This window comes from Entelurus aequoreus, linkage group LG10 (assembly GCF_033978785.1).
Source record: "Entelurus aequoreus isolate RoL-2023_Sb linkage group LG10, RoL_Eaeq_v1.1, whole genome shotgun sequence".
NCBI lineage: Eukaryota > Metazoa > Chordata > Actinopteri > Syngnathiformes > Syngnathidae > Entelurus > Entelurus aequoreus.
In genome coordinates, this window is record NC_084740.1 from 41,511,103 (window position 1) to 41,529,439 (window position 18,337).

The following is an 18,337-nucleotide window of genomic DNA, read 5'->3' on the forward strand; positions in this document are numbered from 1 at the left end:
CATCATACATAGACGTTTTCAACCGGAAGTTTAGCGGGAAATTTAAAATGTCACTTTATAAGTTAACCCGGCCGTATTGGCATGTGTTGCAATGTTAAGATTTCATCATTGATACATAAACTATCAGACTGCGTGGTCGCTAGTAGTGGCTTTCAGTAGGTCTTTAATAACAAACTATCCATCGAGAAAATCTGCGTACTGAAAAGAATGGACAGTTTGCATCTAAAGTGCAATGGTGGACCAGGTTGCCACAACCAGTAATAAAACGTAAGGTGCAGTGCTGAACAGTATCCAGTTCTTTCAGGTGCATTTATTACGAGCAAGTCTCCATAATCTAGCAAAGGCATAAAAGTGGTCAGAATCAAGTGCTTCCAAACTTGTAGGGAAAAACAGGACTTGTTTCTGAAGAAAAATCCCAATTCAATTTGTATTTTTGTTTTTTCTACTTATTTTTTTATTTTTATTGTAAGTTTCACCACAAGTTTTTCCGTGTGATTTAAAAGACAAGTTGTCATCAATAACAATCCCCAAGTGCTTATACGTCGTGACCATTTCAAGTTCAACTCCATGAGCAGTTGATTTTTTTTTAAATAACACCACCTTGGATTTCTCTGCATTTAGCACTAGTCTCAGCTGGGTCAGCTGGTACTGAACAACATCAAAAGCAGACTTCCGGAGCTCAAAGGTTTGCGCTATAGCAGGGGATGAAAATAGAACTCAGCATCCGACGCATTATCACGGGGATTATTAACATGGATGGAAAACAACATGAGGTACATCCGCAGTACTGTTTGGACATAGTCGAGAGGGGTGAGGTGGCTCGTTATGAATAATAACGTGTTAACATAAAACTATGAAATGTTAATAACAAAAACAATGAAACGTTCTGTCAGGTTCAAACACTGATGACATCTATTAAACAAGACAAGAAGCAAGGAATTAAACAGACAGAATTAAATTTGGCTCAATTGAGAGACGTCGGGACTGTACGAGTACAGTCTCACCACGCTCTGGCGAAAGATTGTACGCCTCGTCTTTTATTTGGACTCTCCCTGATTACATGGCAACAGCTGTTTCTAAGGGACGGGGGTCGTAAACAGCCATCGCCTTTGATTACAACAGTTTAAAGAAAAGGTCGTAAAACAGTTCAAAGGAGCGGTGCCTGGAGGGGAGTCTGGCCCTGCTTCCTCTTCGCTTTGTAGATCACGGGTCAAGACAATATCTTTCTGTTGATTACAATACATGAAAGAAACAGAACACCTTCATGTTGCTTCCCATCCTACACAGTGGAGTTTTACAAGCCTGCTTGGTAGGATTAAAGACAGCTTTTGAAACATTGAAACACAAAGTTTTGTGATAACTTAGATACAATTATTGTAACACGTTCACAACATAAAAACTATGAAATGTTAACAAAAACTATGAAATGTTAATATCAAAAACTGAGACGTTCGTAACATAAAAACTATGAAACGTAAACAAAAACTATTAAACGTTCACATAAAAATAATAAAGCGTTAATAACATAAAAACTATAAAACTTCATAAAAACCAACTGTTTCAATTGTATTTTTATTTGAATTGTGTTTCTTTCATGAGGTTATCCAATGAATGTCCATCTCACTTTTTCAACCCTCTCTTGGTCCTGTGGCGGTCCTGTTGTGCAGCCCGCGGGCGCACGACGGTGCGAGCGTGCGGCGCTGAGCGGGCGCAGGAAGTGGACCGGGCACTGATCAAGCTGCTGAGGGAGCGATGTGAGCAGCAAGGCCGCCAGCTGCAAAGTCTGCAGGCCCAGCTCAAGAAGGCCTCGCTCTGCATGGACGTGTTCGCCATCACCACACAGCACTTCTGTCACAAGGTCAACATCTTTATTATATGTGTCATTCATACGCCTCATTATTGCAGCTATTATTATTATTATATGTGTCATTCATACGCCTCATTATTGCAGCTATTATTATTATTATATGTGTCATTCATACGCCTCATTATTGCAGCTATTATCATTATTATATGTGTCATTCATACGCATCTTGTTGCAGCTATTATTATTATTATTATACGTTTCATTCATACGCATCTTGTTGCAGCTATTATTATTATTATTATACGTTTCATTCATACGCATCTTGTTGCAGCTATTATTATTATTATTATACGTTTCATTCATACGCATCTTGTTGCAGCTATTATTATTATTATTATACGTTTCATTCATACGCATCTTGTTGCAGCTATTATTATTATTATATGTGTCATTCATACGCATCTTGTTGCAGCTATTATTATTATTATTATATGTGTCATTCATACACCTCATTATTGTAGCTATTATATGTGTCATTCATACGCCTCATTATTGCAGCTATTATTATTATATGTGTCATTCATACGCCTCATTATTGCAGCTATTATTATTATTATATGTGTCATTCATACGCCTCATTATTGCAGCTATTATTATTATTATATGTGTCATTCATACGCCTCATTATTGCAGCTATTATTATTATTATATGTGTCATTCATACGCCTCATTATTGCAGCTATTATTATTATTATTATATGTGTCATTCATACGCATCTTGTTGCAGCTATTATTATTATTATTATACGTTTCATTCATACGCATCTTGTTGCAGCTATTATTATTATTATATGTGTCATTCATACGCATCTTGTTGCAGCTGTTATTATTATTATTATATGTGTCATTCATACGCCTCATTATTGTAGCTATTATATGTGTCATTCATACGCCTCATTATTGCAGCTATTATTATTATTATATGTGTCATTCATACGCCTCATTATTGCAGCTATTATTATTATTATATGTGTCATTCATACGCCTCATTATTGCAGCTATTATTATTATTATATGTGTCATTCATACGCCTCATTATTGCAGCTATTATTATTATTATATGTGTCATTCATACGCCTCATTATTGCAGCTATTATTATTATTATATGTGTCATTCATACGCATCTTGTTGCAGCTATTATTATTATTATTATACGTTTCATTCATACGCATCTTGTTGCAGCTATTATTATTATTATATGTGTCATTCATACGCATCTTGTTGCAGCTATTATTATTATTATTATATGTGTCATTCATACGCCTCATTATTGTAGCTATTATATGTGTCATTCATACGCCTCATTATTGCAGCTATTATTATTATTATATGTGTCATTCATACGCCTCATTATTGCAGCTATTATTATTATATGTGTCATTCATACGCCTCATTATTGCAGCTATTATTATTATTATATGTGTCATTCATACGCCTCATTATTGCAGCTATTATTATTATTATTATATGTGTCATTCATACGCATCTTGTTGCAGCTATTATTATTATTATTATACGTTTCATTCATACGCATCTTGTTGCAGCTATTATTATTATTATTATTATATGTGTCATTCATACGCCTCATTATTGTAGCTATTATATGTGTCATTCATACGCCTCATTATTGCAGCTATTATTATTATATGTGTCATTCATACGCCTCATTATTGCAGCTATTATTATTATTATATGTGTCATTCATACGCCTCATTATTGCAGCTATTATTATTATTATATGTGTCATTCATACGCCTCATTATTGCAGCTATTATTATATGTGTCATTCATACGCCTCATTATTGCAGCTATTATTATTATTCTATGTGTCATTCATACGCCTCATTATTGCAGCTATTATTATTATTATATGTGTCATTCATACGCCTCATTATTGCAGCTATTATTATTATATGTGTCATTCATAGGCCTCATTATTGCAGCTATTATTATTATTATGTGTCATTAATACGCCTCATTATTGCAGCTATTATTATTATATGTGTCATTCATACGCCTCATTATTGCAGCTATTATTATTATTATTATATGTGTCATTCACACGCCTCATTATTGCAGCTATTATTATTATTATATGTGTCATTCATACGCCTCATTATTGCAGCTATTACTATTATTATATGTGTCATTCATACGACTCATTATTGCAGCTATTATTATTATTATTATATGTGTCATTCATACACCTCATTATTGCAGCTATTATTATTATTATATGTGTCATTCACACGCCTCATTATTGCAGCTATTATTATTATATGTCATTCATACGCCTCATTTTTGCAGCTATTATTATTATATGTGACATTCATACCCATCTTGTTGCAGCTATTATTATTACTATTATATGTGTCATTCACACGCCTCATTATTGCAGCTATTATTATTAGTATATGTGTCATTCATACGCCTCATTATTGCAGCTATTATTATTATTATGTGTCATTCATACACCTCATTATTGCAGCTATTATTATTATTATATGTGTCATCCATACACCTCATTATTGCAGCTATTATTATTATTATATGTGTCATTCATACCCATCTTGTTGCAGCTATTATTATTATTATTATATGTGTCATTCACACGCCTCATTATTGCAGCTATTATTATTATTATATGTCATTCATACGCCTCATTTTTGCAGCTATTATTATTATATGTGTCATTCATACCCATCTTGTTGCAGATATTATTATTATTATATGTGTCATTCATACGCCTCAGTATTGCAGCTATTACTATTATTATATGTGTCATTCATACGACTCATTATTGCAGCTATTATTATTATTATTATATGTGTCATTCATACACCTCATTATTGCAGCTATTATTATTATTATATGTGTCATTCACACGCCTCATTATTGCAGCTATTATTATTATTATTATTATTATATGTCATTCATACGCCTCATTTTTGCAGCTATTATTATTATATGTGTCATTCATACCCATCTTGTTGCAGCTATTATTATTATTATGATATGTGTCATTCACACGCCTCATTATTGCAGCTATTATTATTATTATTATTATATGTCATTCATACGCCTCATTTTTGCAGCTATTATTATATGTGTCATTCATACCCATCTTGTTGCAGCTATTATTATTATTATTATATGTGTCATTCATATGCCTCATTATTGCAGCTATTATTATTATTATTATATGTGTCATTCATACGCATCTTGTTGCAGCTATTATTATTATTATTATATATGTCATTCATACGCCTCATTATTGCAGCTATTATTATTATTATTATATGTGTCATTCATACGCATCTTGTTGCAGCTATTATTATTATTATATGTGTCATTCATACGCATCTTGTTGCAGCTATTATTATTATTATTATATGTCATTCATACGCCTCATTATTGCAGCTATCATATATTTGCCAACCTAGTATGATGTTAAAAACTTATGTTAGCATGTAGCTCACATAACTATGCTAGTGTTGCTAACGTATTCATCCCCCTGTACCACAATGTGTGTGTCGAACATGAATCAAGTACACAATAGTACACACACTCGGTCCGGCACAAACTTAGCTCATTAGCATTAAAGCTACACACCCAACAATGTGATGGCACTTTTAAACCGTCTAAATTCAACGCTGACACGATTGATACTTAAAAAAAATGAAATATTGGGACGGTCAGGCGGCCATGTTGTGTTTGGCATCATCCACTTCTAGCCCGGTCCTAGGGATGAGTGAGTGGGCGTGTTAGTGAGGGAGTGAAGGGGTTAAGGTCTGGGCGTGCACTGCTGGGATTTTATAGTCTTTGTTGTGAGGACAGGAGGGGAGTCTTCTCTCTCTCTTCTCCTCCTCCTCCTCCTCCTCCGGTCCTGCATCCGGCAGAAGGGATGCTGCAGCCGTCTGCTCCTTTATGGGCCATGGCTGCTCCAGGCGTCCTTGTGCCGGCCACACGGTAAATAAAGTCTTCTCTCAGGTTTCTTCTAGTCCATTAGCGCTTTTCTTTTGGGCGGGGGAGGGGGGGGGGGGGCAACGTGCTGACAAATGTGCTGAGTCAACGCCGGCTGGTCCGGTTCTGGTGGACTGTAAAGGAGTTAAATGTATGCTATCTTATATTATTTAGAACTATCTTAATCTGGCATTGTGCACCAGTACTAAACACATCTGGACTGTTCTGGTCCCCTAAAGTAAACCGCATGGTCATGGTTCTGCTGAAGGTGAGGGATCACCTCCGCATGAGTCATCTTCATCGTTTGTGAGAATGGTACTTTGTGTCCCTCGTGGTCCACGGTGGTCTGGGGAAGGGTTCATAAAGGGTGGTGTTGCCATGGCGACGGGCTGATGAGAGAAACCGAGATGACCGCCCGGAGAGTCACGTCAGGGCGGGACCATCAGGGCGGTGTTAGCAAGAGGCTTGCAGATAATAATAATATCCATCCATCCATCTTATTCCGCTTATCCAAGGTCGGGTCGCGGGGGCAGCAGCCTAAGCAGGGAAGCCCCGACTTCCCTCTCCCCAGCTCCTCCCGGGGGATCCGAAGGCGTTCCCAGGCCAGCCGGGAGACATAGTCTTCCCAACGTGTTCTGGGTCTTCCCCGTGGCCTCCTACCGGTCGGACGTGCCCGAAAAACCTCCCTAGAGAGGCGTTCGGGTGGCATCCTGACCAGATGCCCGAACCACCTCATCTGGCTCCTCTCGTAATAATAATAATACTAATAATAACTAGAAAATTCCCGCGGAAATTTTGATGGGCCTGCTATCGGTGCCCTGGACCTCGGAAACCGCCGTACTTTTAAGATAATAATAATATATTTTATTTGTAAAAAGCACTTTACATTGAGTAAACAACCTCAAAGTGCTACAGTGTATTAAAGAAAAGAAAATAAAATAAATAAATAAAAATAAAAACTAGAACAGCCAAATAGCTAAAACTAGTATGCATATATCTAAAAAAGAAGGCTTTTTTAAAAAGAAGGGTTTTTAAGCCTTTTTTAAAAGCATCCATAGTCTGTGGTGCCCTCAGGTGGTCAGGGAGAGCGTTCCACAGGCTGGGAGCGGCGGAGCAGAAAGATGGTGCAGAGTGTCTGAATCCGTGAGTTTTTTAGGTGTAACTGTACAAAATGAGCGATCGAGCTATTCTAAAACATTAGCGTGCTTACGTTAAAATGTAACACTTAGCATCTGTGCTAACAATGTCATGCTAACAGTTAGCATGTCTCACATTTCAAGTTGGCTGTAAGGTGTATGGCTGCGGAAGTGGAGAAAAAAGTGGAAAAACAGCAAAAAAAAAAAGTTAGCATGCTAACAGTTTTAACTAGTGTCACGTACCAAGTTATTTGACTCCGGGGTAAACGGAAGCAAATTTAGCTAAAATTTTTTTTATCATGCTTATGTTAGCATGCAAGCGAGCTAACGTTAGCATGCTAACAGTTAGCTTGTGTTGAACGTAGACACGTGTGTGAACAAAATGAGACGTTAAGCACCGAGCTACGTGAAAGTATGGCTACAAAAGGAACTAATCTAGTCTTTTTGACGTTCGTCTCAGAGCAATCGTCCATTAAAAGGGTATGTACCCATTCAATTGGCCCATTTTTTAAACTATTTGTGAATAGCATCACCATGGCAACACTTTGTGTTGCCAACTTAAAGTACTATCTTAGGCGCAAGTGAGACCTTTCCCACGGTATAACATGCGGGGGTTCGTTGGCCGGTTTGTCACGTATTAAGTGTAAGAGAAACATGAAATATGAGGAATAATAATATGGGCTGGTCGCATTGCAGCAGGCCCATAAAAATAATAATAACAGTAATAATAATAATAAGAAGAAGAAGAAAGCAGCGAATCTGATCGAAGTTTTTTGATGTGATTCCAGAGTGAGATTGCTGCTGTGACAGAAGGGGAACTCTCCCAGGAGCTCGCCAGGATCAGGGATGAAGTTGGTAAGTGGAAATCACAACATCCACCACTAATGTGCTAAAGTGCTAAACTGTGTTATACCGCTAAAAGGGCTAAAATAACAAAAAAAGTGCTACAATGGAAACGACAAACAAACGTGCTAAAGTGTTTAAGTGACAACATTAATGCTTAGGTCCTAAAATGACAAGGATGAACCTATGTGCTTACGTGCTAAAATGTTGTCAACAAAAAATGTGCCAAAGTGCTAAAATGACAGCATCTACAACAAATGTGCTAAAGTGCTGAAATGACAATGACCAATAAAGGTGCTTAAGTGCTAAAATGACAACGTCAAAAACAAATGTTCTAAAGTGCTAAGATGACAACGAACAAATGTGCAAAAGTGCTAAAATGACAAAATCAACAACAAATGTGCTAAAGTGCTAAAATAACGACAAACAAATGTGATTAAGTGCTAAAATGACACCACATAAATGTGTTAAAACGCTAAGGTGCTAAAATGATGACAGAAAATTTGCTAAAGTGGTAAAATGACAGTAACAACAACAAAATTAGTTGAAATGACAACAAACGTATGTGCTAAAATGACGACAACAACAAACAAATGTGCTAAAGTGCTAAAATGATGACACTAAATAAATGTGTTAAGTATTAAAATTACATCAACAAAAAATAATAAAGTTCTGAAATGATGACACAAAATAAATGTGCTTAAGTTCTAAAATTACATCAACAAAAATGAATGAAGTTCTGAAATGATGACAAACAAATGTGCTAAAGTTCTAAGATGACAACATCAAAAACAAATGTGCTTAAGTGCTAAAATGACACCACATAAATGTGTTAAAACGCTAAGGTGCTAAAATGATGACAGAAAATTTGCTAAAGTGCTAAAATGACAGTACCAACAACAAAATTAGCTAAAATGACAACAAACATGTGCTAAAATGACGGCAACAACAAACAAATGTACTAAGTTGATAAAATGATGACATTAATTAATGTGCTTAAGTTCTACAATTACATCAACAAAAATGAATAAAGTTCTGAAATGATGACAAACAAATATGCTAAAGTTCTAAGATGACAACATCAAAAACAAATGTGCTTAAGTGCTAAAAGGACAATGTCAACAACAAATGTGCTCAAGTGCTAAAATGGCGTCAACAATAAATGTGCCAAAGTGATAAAATGACAGCATCAACAACAAATGTGCTGAAGTGCTGAAATGATAATGACCAACAAATGTGCTTAAGTGCTAAAATGACAACATCAACAACAAATGTTCTAAAGTGCTAAGATGATAACAACGCACAAATGTGCAAAAGTGCTAAAATTACAAAATCAACAACAAATGTGTTAACGTGCTAAAATGTCTATCAACAACAAATGTGCTAAAGTGCTAAAATAACGACAAACAAATGTTCTTAAGTGCTAAAATGACACCACATAATTGTGTTAAAACGCCAAGGTGCTAAAATGATGACAGAAAATTTGCTAAAGTGGTAAAATGACAGTAACAACAACAAAAGGTTTTATTTATGTGAATACATTTTAATATGAATTATGTTTTATTGTTTTGTTTTTAATGTTTTAATTTTTTGTATTCTGCTTTTTATGTTTAATGGCTCTTAAGGTCTGCAATAAAGATTGATGATGGATGATGATGATGATGAAAATTAGTTGAAATGACAAACGTGCTAAAATGACGACAACAACAAACAAATGTGCTTAAGTGATAAAATTATGACACTAAATAAATTCTTAAGTTCTAAAATTACATCAACAAAAATGAATAAAGTTCTGAAATGATGACAAACAAATGTGCTAAAGTTCTAAGACAGACCTGGGCATTCTGCGGCCCGCGGGCCGCATCCGGCCCTTTGTGCGTCCCTGTCCGGCCCGCGTGAGGCCAATTATAAATTACAAAATAAATTTTAAAAAGTATCTATGTCGAGTGTGCAATACAACGGTGCTGCTTTTGTTTTGAAAATCGTTATTTGTATTACTTCCGTGTGGACGTATGCGTGTGCGTGATTGTGAGTGAATGTGAACAACTGCAATTACAAAATAAAGTTGAAAAAACATCTATGTCCTGCGCGCAATACAACTGTGCTGCTTTTATTTTGAAAAGTATTATTTATGAGCGTGTGTCCGTGTGTAACCTGCGAGTGAAGGTGCACATGCAGCGACAAGTGATGCACGGTTTACACCCGAGACGCCAAAAAGAGAAAAGTTGATGAAGAATGGCGTGTTTTCAACAACACATGAACTGCAAAGCAACGTCCCCTCACCTAAGGTGCGTGCCTGCGCAATTGCGCACTGCTCAAGCGTCTGCTGCGCGCAGCAAGTATATGCCGCGCACCAAATCAAATCCCAACTGAATTCTAAACAAAATAAACATATTTATTCTATGGAATTTTGCAATGCAACTTTGAGTGACAGTGGCAACAAGCGGCCCTAACGGTGTTCGTCAACACCGTTCAATTGAACACCGTTCAATTATTGTAACGTCTATCGAGATGCTTCGAGGACAGGAATTATATCGATCACTTTATTGAACAAAACTGTTTATATTCGGACATAACCACACCAAAAACATGAGTAAAACAATTCTATCTCGAAAAACTAGTCATTTTCTGCCGTACAAACCAGGCCAAAACCAACTTGTCATCTGTCACCAACACGCATAGCACTAAACCACTGGTGCGTTTATGGCCACACAAAAAGTCGGACAACTCAAACATCACACAAAGTTACACTATGACTCCTCAGTCATACGTGTGCTTATTTTACTGTCATTTATTATTAATGTTAATTTATTTATATTAGTCATGGAATGCTGTTACACACACTATGTTGAAGTATTACTATTATTATTATTATTATTTATCTTACGGTATATATCAAAAATAATTGTCCTGGGTATGACTCAAAACTGCATCCGGTGATGAGGCTTCAGTTCGGGAGTTCTGGAGTTTTGGGGAAGGTGGAGTTACCCCTCAGTCATCATTGCTCCCAGGTCCACTCTGACCCGGGGTGGTAGTACCTGTCAGGGTCCCAGCTATGGGTTGAATAGCATTTCAAAGACCTCAACGGTGGAAGTGGCGGAGGATGACACTGCATGTCACAACGGCACTGAAGGCGGATGAAGGCTGCAAGAGAGTGGTCTCCAGTCGTCATGGATCCATGCCACTGGATCAAGGCCCCTCTCTGCCAAGGACCGTGTGGTGGCTGCAGGCGCATCAGTCTCCCCACGCTAAAAGACGTCACGCGCAGGCGTCCTCCCGAATGGGAATCCATCCATTCTGAGGACAGTCATACTCGACTACGAGTGACTGCCGATGATGATCAAAAATAATATTGAGCAAAATTTAATTGAAATATTGTCGATGTGGCCCTCTAGCAGTGCTCGGGTAGCTCATGCGGCCCCCGGTAAAAATTAATTGCCCACCCCTGTTCTAAGATGACAACATCAAAAACAAATGTGCTTAAGTGCTAAAATGACACCACATAAATGTGTTAAAACGCTAAGGTGCTAAAATGATGACATAAAACTTGCTAAAGTGCTAAAATGACAATAACAACAACAAAATTAGCTAAAATGACAAAAATATGTGCTAAAATGACGGCAACAACAAACAAATGTACTACATTGCTAAAATGATGACATTAATTAATGTGCTTAAGTTCTACAATTACATCAACAAAAATGAATAAAGATCTGAAATGATGACAAACGAATGTGCTAAAGTTCTAAGATGACAACATCAAAAACAAATGTGCTTAAGTACTCAAATGACAATGTCAACTACAAATGTACTCAAGTGCTAAAATGGCATCAACAACAAATGTGCCAAAGTGCTAAAATGACAGCATCAACAACAAATGTGCTAAAGTGCTGAAATGATAATGACCAACAAATGTGCTTGAGTGCTAAAATGACAACGTCAACAAATGTTCTAAAGTGCTAAGATGACAACAACAAACAAATGTGCTAAAGTGATAAAATGACAAAATCAACAACAAATGTGTTAACGTGCTAAAATGTCTATCAACAACAAATGTGCTAAAGTGCTAAAATAACGACAAACAAATGTGATTAAGTGCTAAAATGACACCACATAAATGTGTTAAAATGCTAAGGTGCTAAAATAATGACAGAAAATTTGCTAACGTGCTAAAATGACAGTAACAACAAAATTAGCTAAAATGACAACAAACGTATGTGCTACAATGATAACAAAAAAAAAAAAATTTGCTAAATTGCTAAAATGATGACATTAATTAATGTGCTTAAGTTCTACAATTACATCAACAAAAATGAATAAAGTTCTGAAATGATGACAAACAAATGTGTTAAAGTTCTAGGATGACACTAAATAAATGTGCTTAAGTTCTAAAATTACATCAACAAAAATGAATAAAGTTTTGAAATGATGACACTAAATAAATGTGCCTTAAGTTTTAAAATTATATCAACAAAAATGAATGAAGTTCTGAAATGATGACAAACAAATGTGCTGTTCTAAGATGACAACATCAAAAACAAATGTGCTTAAGTGCTAAAATGACACCACATAAATGTGTTAAAACGCTATGGTGCTAAAATGATGACAGAAAATTTGCTGAAGTGCTAAAATGACAGTAACAACAACAAAATTAGCTGAAATGACAACAAACATATGTGCTAAAATGACGACGACAACAACAAACAAATGTGCTAAAGTGCTAAAATGATGACACTAAATAAATGTGCTTAAGTTCTAAAATTACATCAACAAAAATGAATAAAGTTCTGAAATGATCACAAACAAATGTGCTAAAGTTCTAAGATGACAACCTCAAAAACAAATGTGCTTAAGTGCTAAAATGACAACAACAAACAAATGAGTTTAAGTCCTAAAATGACATCAACAACAAATTTGATAAAGTGCTAAAATGACGATAATAAAATGTGCTCAAGTGCTAAAATGACAACGTCAATACATTTGCTAACGTGCTAAAATGACAACAAACAAATGTGCGAAGTGCTAAAATGTCAAAAACAATAAAAAATGCTTCAGTGCAAAAATGACAACAAGCAAAATGTGCCGAAATGTTAAAATGACAACGTTTTAAAACACGAAGGTGCTAAAATGATGACAACAAAAGTGCTAAAATGACAACAAACAAATATTGATAAAATATCAATAAATGTGCTTAAGAGCTAAAATGACTTCAACAAAAATTAATAGTGCTAAAATGACAACAAAAACATTGCTTATACTATAAAGACAATAAAGTATGTGCTAAAGTGCTAAAATGGCAACGGCGACACTGAAAAATGTGTCTGCTTTGTTGCAACTTTTGGCGTGGCCCACTGGGAGCAGCTGTAGTAGCAGGAATTTAAGGCTATAGTTCTATAATGACAACAAAAATGTGCTAAAGTGCTAAAATGACAATAACAAAAAATGTGCTAAAGTGCTAAAATGACAAGAAACATGTGCTAGAGTGCTATAATGACAACAAAATATGCTTAAGTGCTAAAATGACAACAATGTGCCAGAGTGCTATAATCACAACAACATAAATATGCGAAAACGCTAAAATGACAACACAAATGTGTTAACGTGCTAAAATGACAATACGTGCTGAAGCTCTAAAGTGCTGAAATAACCACAACAACCACAACTGTGCTAAATGTAGCACTAGTGCCATAAGGACAAGAAGAAAAATGTGCTAAAGTGCTAAAATGGCAAGGAGGACAAGAAAAAGATGTGTCCGCTGTGTTGCAGCTTTCAGCGTGGCCCACTGGGAGCAGCTGCAGCGAGAGAAGCAGGAACTGGAGTGGCGTTTTGAGGCGGAGCTTGGGGACTTGCGAGCTCAGCAGCAGAGCGAGCTGGGAGCGCTGGAGGAGCGGCTGAGAGTCCAGCACACGGCCGAGACCAGGAGCCTGAGGGCCCTCCAGCGCGCCCAGCTAGGTCACCTGAGGGAGCGGCAGCAGGAGCAGGTGATTGTCTGTGCACTAGGACTCACGCTCTAATCGCTATGTGTGACACAACCTTGTGTGGAGCAGATGGAGGAGATGAATGAAAACCAGCAGGCGTCCATCGTGGACATGGAGAGCGCTCACAACCACACTCTGGACACCCTGCAGGAGGAGCATGCCAGGACTCTGACAAGTACGACCCCAACTACTTCCTCTCCTACAAAACAACAATATTAATATTAATAATAATAATAATAATAATGATAATAACAACAATAATAATGATAACAATAATAGTAACAATAATAACATAAAAATAATAATAATAATAACAATAATAACACTAAGACAAATAACAATAATAATAGCAACAATAATAATACTAATAAAAACAACAATAATACTAAAAAAAAACCAATAATACTAATAACAATAATAATTATAACAACAATAATAATAGTAATAACAATGATAATAATAATAATAATAATATCAACAATAATAAAAACTGATAACAACAATAATAATAACAATAATAATAAAAGTAATAATACTAATAAAACAACAATAGTAATAACAATGATAACAAAAACAACAATAATACTACTAATAAAAACAATAATAATAACAATAATAATAATAATAAAACCAGTAATAATAATAAAAACAATAATAACAATAATAATAATTGAAAAAACCCAATAATAATAACAACATTTGATTGGCAGACCTGAAGATGGCTCACGAGCAGCACAGGAAATCTATGGAAGAAGACTTTGAGAAAATCAGACTCTCATTACAGGTAACACTCTTTCTTTTATTGTTTTTCTCCTTTCTTTCTTTCTTTCTTTCTTTCTTTCTTTCTTTCTTTCTTTCTTTCTTTCTTACTCTGGTTCTTCCATGTATTTATTTATTTCTATTTGTCTTTCTTTCTTTCTGTTCTTTCTGTCTGTCTTTGCTCTTTCTTTTTCTTTCTATCTTTCTCACTTTTTTCAAATTCTTTTTTCTGTCTTTCTTTCTGTTTTTTTATTTCTTTCTGTCTGTATTTCTTTCTTTCTATTTCTCTCTTTTTGTTTTTCTTTCTTGTTCTTTTGTTCTCTATTTATTTCCTTTTCTGTATTTATTTTTCTTTCTGTCTTTATTTATTTTTCTTTCTATTTCTTGTTCTTTCTTTCTCTCTTTCTCTTTATCTATTTTCTATTTTTATTTCTTGCTCTTTTTTTCTCTCATTCTTTTTTTCTTTCTTTTTCCTTTTTCTTTATGCTCCCTCTTTGTTTTCTTTCTTCTTTCTTTTCTTTTTTATTTCCCCATTCTTTCTTTTGTCTTTCTTTCTTTACTTTTCCATCGCTTTCTATCTCTCGTTCTTTTTTATTTCTTTTTTTTGTCTCCTTTTTTTTACTTTTTCATCTTATTATTCTTTCTTCGTTTCCTTCTTTCACTCTTTCTTTCTTTTTAATTTATTTTATGTTCCTTTTCTCTCCCTTCTTTTTCTTGTTCTTTTTTTTCTTTCTGTCTTTTATTTTCCTTGTTTTATTTAATATTTTTCCTTTTAATTACCAGTCCTTTTTCTTTTTTTCCTTTTTCTTCCTTCTCTTTCCTTTTTCCCCTTAGTTTCTTTTTGCTTCTTCTTTTCCTTCTCCTTGGTCTTGTCCCTCAGCAGTCATGTGTTGTTCCCGCCAGGATCAAGTGGACATGCTGACCTTCCAGAACAGAAGTCTGAGGGACCGAGCCAAGCGCTTTGAGGAAGCTCTTCGTAAAAGCACCGATGAGCAAATAGTGGTGAGAAAGTTTGATGTCACCTCAAACATCTTCTCACTTCATTTCTACGCTCTGATGATGGATGGCATCGCCCTCCGTTACTTACTTACTTAGTGACACAATAACTAAAAAATTATACACACATATATATATATATATATATATATATATATATATATATATATATATATATATATATATATATATATATATATATATATATATATATATATATATATATATAGCAGATTGAGATTGAGTTATTCTTAGTTATGTAGTGGCATAGTTAGTTTGGTAGGGAGGTAATTTTGTTTGTTGGTTAGTTAAGTTGGTTAGGGAGTGATGCTAATCATTATGTAGGACAAACGTTAGTTGGTCAGTTAGTTAGGGTATGTAACTAAGGAGTCTTGTCACCATCTAGGTGAGGTGTGGGATGGATGAATCTTATTATATGAGTATGTTAGTTAGTTAGTTAGCTAGCTAGTTAGTTAGTTGAGATGACGGGTATGCAGGCTGTAGTTAGGTACAGTGGTGGGTTTATAGTTAGTTATCTAGTGAATATGGTGGGTATGTAGGATGTAGTTAGGTCGTATGTGTGTTTTTAGTTAGTTAGTCAGTTAGGATGACAGGTAAGATGCAGTTTTAGTTAGTTAGTTAAGATGACAAGTGGGCAGTTTGGATGTAGTTAGGTAGTACGTTCATATTGTTTTAGTTAGGATGATGGGTAGGTAGGTTTTTAATTACTTATTTAGTTAACTGGTCAAGATGACAGGTATTTGGGATTAGTTAGGTAAATAGGTAGGTTTTTAGTTATTCGCTGTAGATAGTGAGTGAGTGAGTTAGTTAGTATGACAAGTAGGTAGGGCGTAATTAGCTAAATACAGCAATGGGTTTGTAGGATACAGTTTGGTACAGAGGTAGGTTTTTGGTTAATTAGTTAATATGATGGGTATGTAAGATGTAGTTGGTCAGTCAATTAGTTAGTATGACAGGTAGGTAAGTATGATTTAGTTAAGTAGTTAGTTGGTTGGTTAGTTAGTATGACATGGAGGAAGGTAGGTAAGATGTAGTTAGGTAGTAAGTTACTTAGTCAGCATGACAGGTACAGTAGGTAGGATGTAGTCAGGTAGTAAGTTAGTTAGTCAGTATGACAGGTAGGTAGGTAGGTAGGTAGGTAGGTAGGTAGGTAGGTAGGTAGGTAGGTAGGTAAGATGTAGTTAGGTAGTAAGTTAGTTAGTCAGTATGACAGGTAAAGTAGGTAGGAAGGTAGGATGTAGTCAGGTAGTAAGTTAGTCAGTATGACAGGTAAATAGGTAGGTAGGTATGATGTAGTCAGGTAGTAAGTTAGTCAGTATGACAGGTAAATAGGTAGGTAGGTATGATGTAGTCAGGTAGTAAGTTAATTAGTATGACAGGCACAATGTAGTTAGGTAGTAAGTTAGTTGTTTAGTTAGTTATTATGACAGGTACAATGTAGTTAGTTAGTAAGTTAGTTTTAGTTAGTTAGTTAGTATGACAGGGAGGTAGGTAAGATGTATTTAATTGGTTAGTATGACAGGTAGGTAGAATGTAATTTCTGTTTATTAGTAAGGAAGTTGTTAAGTAGTTAGTTGCTGTGGGTCAACCCTCCAAATGACTTAGTAAGTTAGTTGTTTAGTTAGTTAGTATGATAGGTACAATGTAGTAAGGTAGTTTTAGTTAGTTAGTTAGTTAGTTAGTATGACAGGGAGGTAGGTCAGATGTAGTTAATTGGTTAGTATGATAGGTAGGTAGGATGTAATTTCTGTTTATTAGTAAGGAAGTTGTTAAGTAGTTAGTTGGCGTGGGTCAACACTCCAAATGACTTAGTTAGTTGCCGAGCTGAGTTGTGACCATGGTTTTGCAGGACGCATTAGCGCCGTACAAACACATCGAGGAGGACCTAAAAAGTCTGAAGGACGTGTTGGGGATGAAGAACCAACAAATCCATCAGCAGGAGCTGAAGATCACCGAGCTGGAGAAAATAGTAAGCTCTTGAATTTTCTGACGTGGTTTGAGCAGCGGAACATTTGGACTCGGTTGAAGTTGAAATTGTTGCGCGTCGCCTCTCGTGTCTTTGAGCAGGCTGAAAGGAACGTTCAGCTGGAGGAGCGCGTGCAGGTTCTACAGCAGCAGAACGAGGACCTGAAGGAACGCATCGACAAGAACCTGGCCGTGTCCAGGTGAGTGCTCGCACACCTCCACTAACTAACCAACTAAATAGCATACTCATAATGAGACGTGTTGTTGGAGATCCATCAAGGCGTGCTCGCTGTTGATGCTCGGATGAGTTTGGTGAGGAGGAACTAGACCGCGGTTGGCCCTCCGACGCACCAAAATGTAGGCTGTCAGGTTTAAACACCGATGGCATCTATTAAACAAGACAAGAAGCAAAGAATCAAACGGAGACAGAATTCAATTTGGACTCAATATTGAGGAGAAACGCGGCGACTGTACTCTCTGTACAGTCTTCCCCCACGCTCTGACGAAAAAAGGTTTACGTCTCCTCCTTTGTTTGGACACTCCCTGTTTACACAACAACATCTGCTTCCAAAGGAATGGTGGGTATGTAAACAGCTCTTGTTTTTGGTCACATTGAAAACAAAAGAAAAAGATGCCTCGGGCTTGGGCTAGTCCTGGATTCAGCTTGAGCAGGTCTTCGATGACAATAGATAACCCCCTCCCGTCTCCTCCCATCGTACACAATGGAATTTTCCAAGCCTTTGCTTGGTGCAACAAAAACAGCCTCTTGTCTGTTCGCCGGGAACTCAGAACGGAAAGTTTACATACA

The 18,337-nt window shown here is 36.1% G+C and overlaps 1 protein-coding gene across 6 annotated transcripts in view; it reads left to right on the forward strand.

Moving 5' to 3' along the window:
* The window catches only part of mtus2b (microtubule associated tumor suppressor candidate 2b), a 65,172-nt gene that overhangs the window by 23,143 nt on the left and 23,692 nt on the right, over nt 1-18,337 (forward strand). For 5 of the 6 annotated variants that reach the window (XR_009827502.1, XM_062060880.1, XM_062060879.1 and 2 more), the window contains 8 exons: nt 1,668-1,858; nt 7,756-7,822; nt 13,577-13,791; nt 13,858-13,963; nt 14,499-14,572; nt 15,451-15,549; nt 17,414-17,533; nt 17,629-17,729. Coding sequence is in view for 5 of the 6 variants with exons in the window: in XM_062060880.1 (XP_061916864.1) it covers nt 1,668-1,858; nt 7,756-7,822; nt 13,577-13,791; nt 13,858-13,963; nt 14,499-14,572; nt 15,451-15,549; nt 17,414-17,533; nt 17,629-17,729 (973 nt within the window). In the remaining variant the exon portion in view is untranslated. The remainder of the gene's footprint in view (nt 1-1,667; nt 1,859-7,755; nt 7,823-13,576; nt 13,792-13,857; nt 13,964-14,498; nt 14,573-15,450; nt 15,550-17,413; nt 17,534-17,628; nt 17,730-18,337) is intronic. The other variant, XM_062060881.1, reaches the window with a different exon arrangement.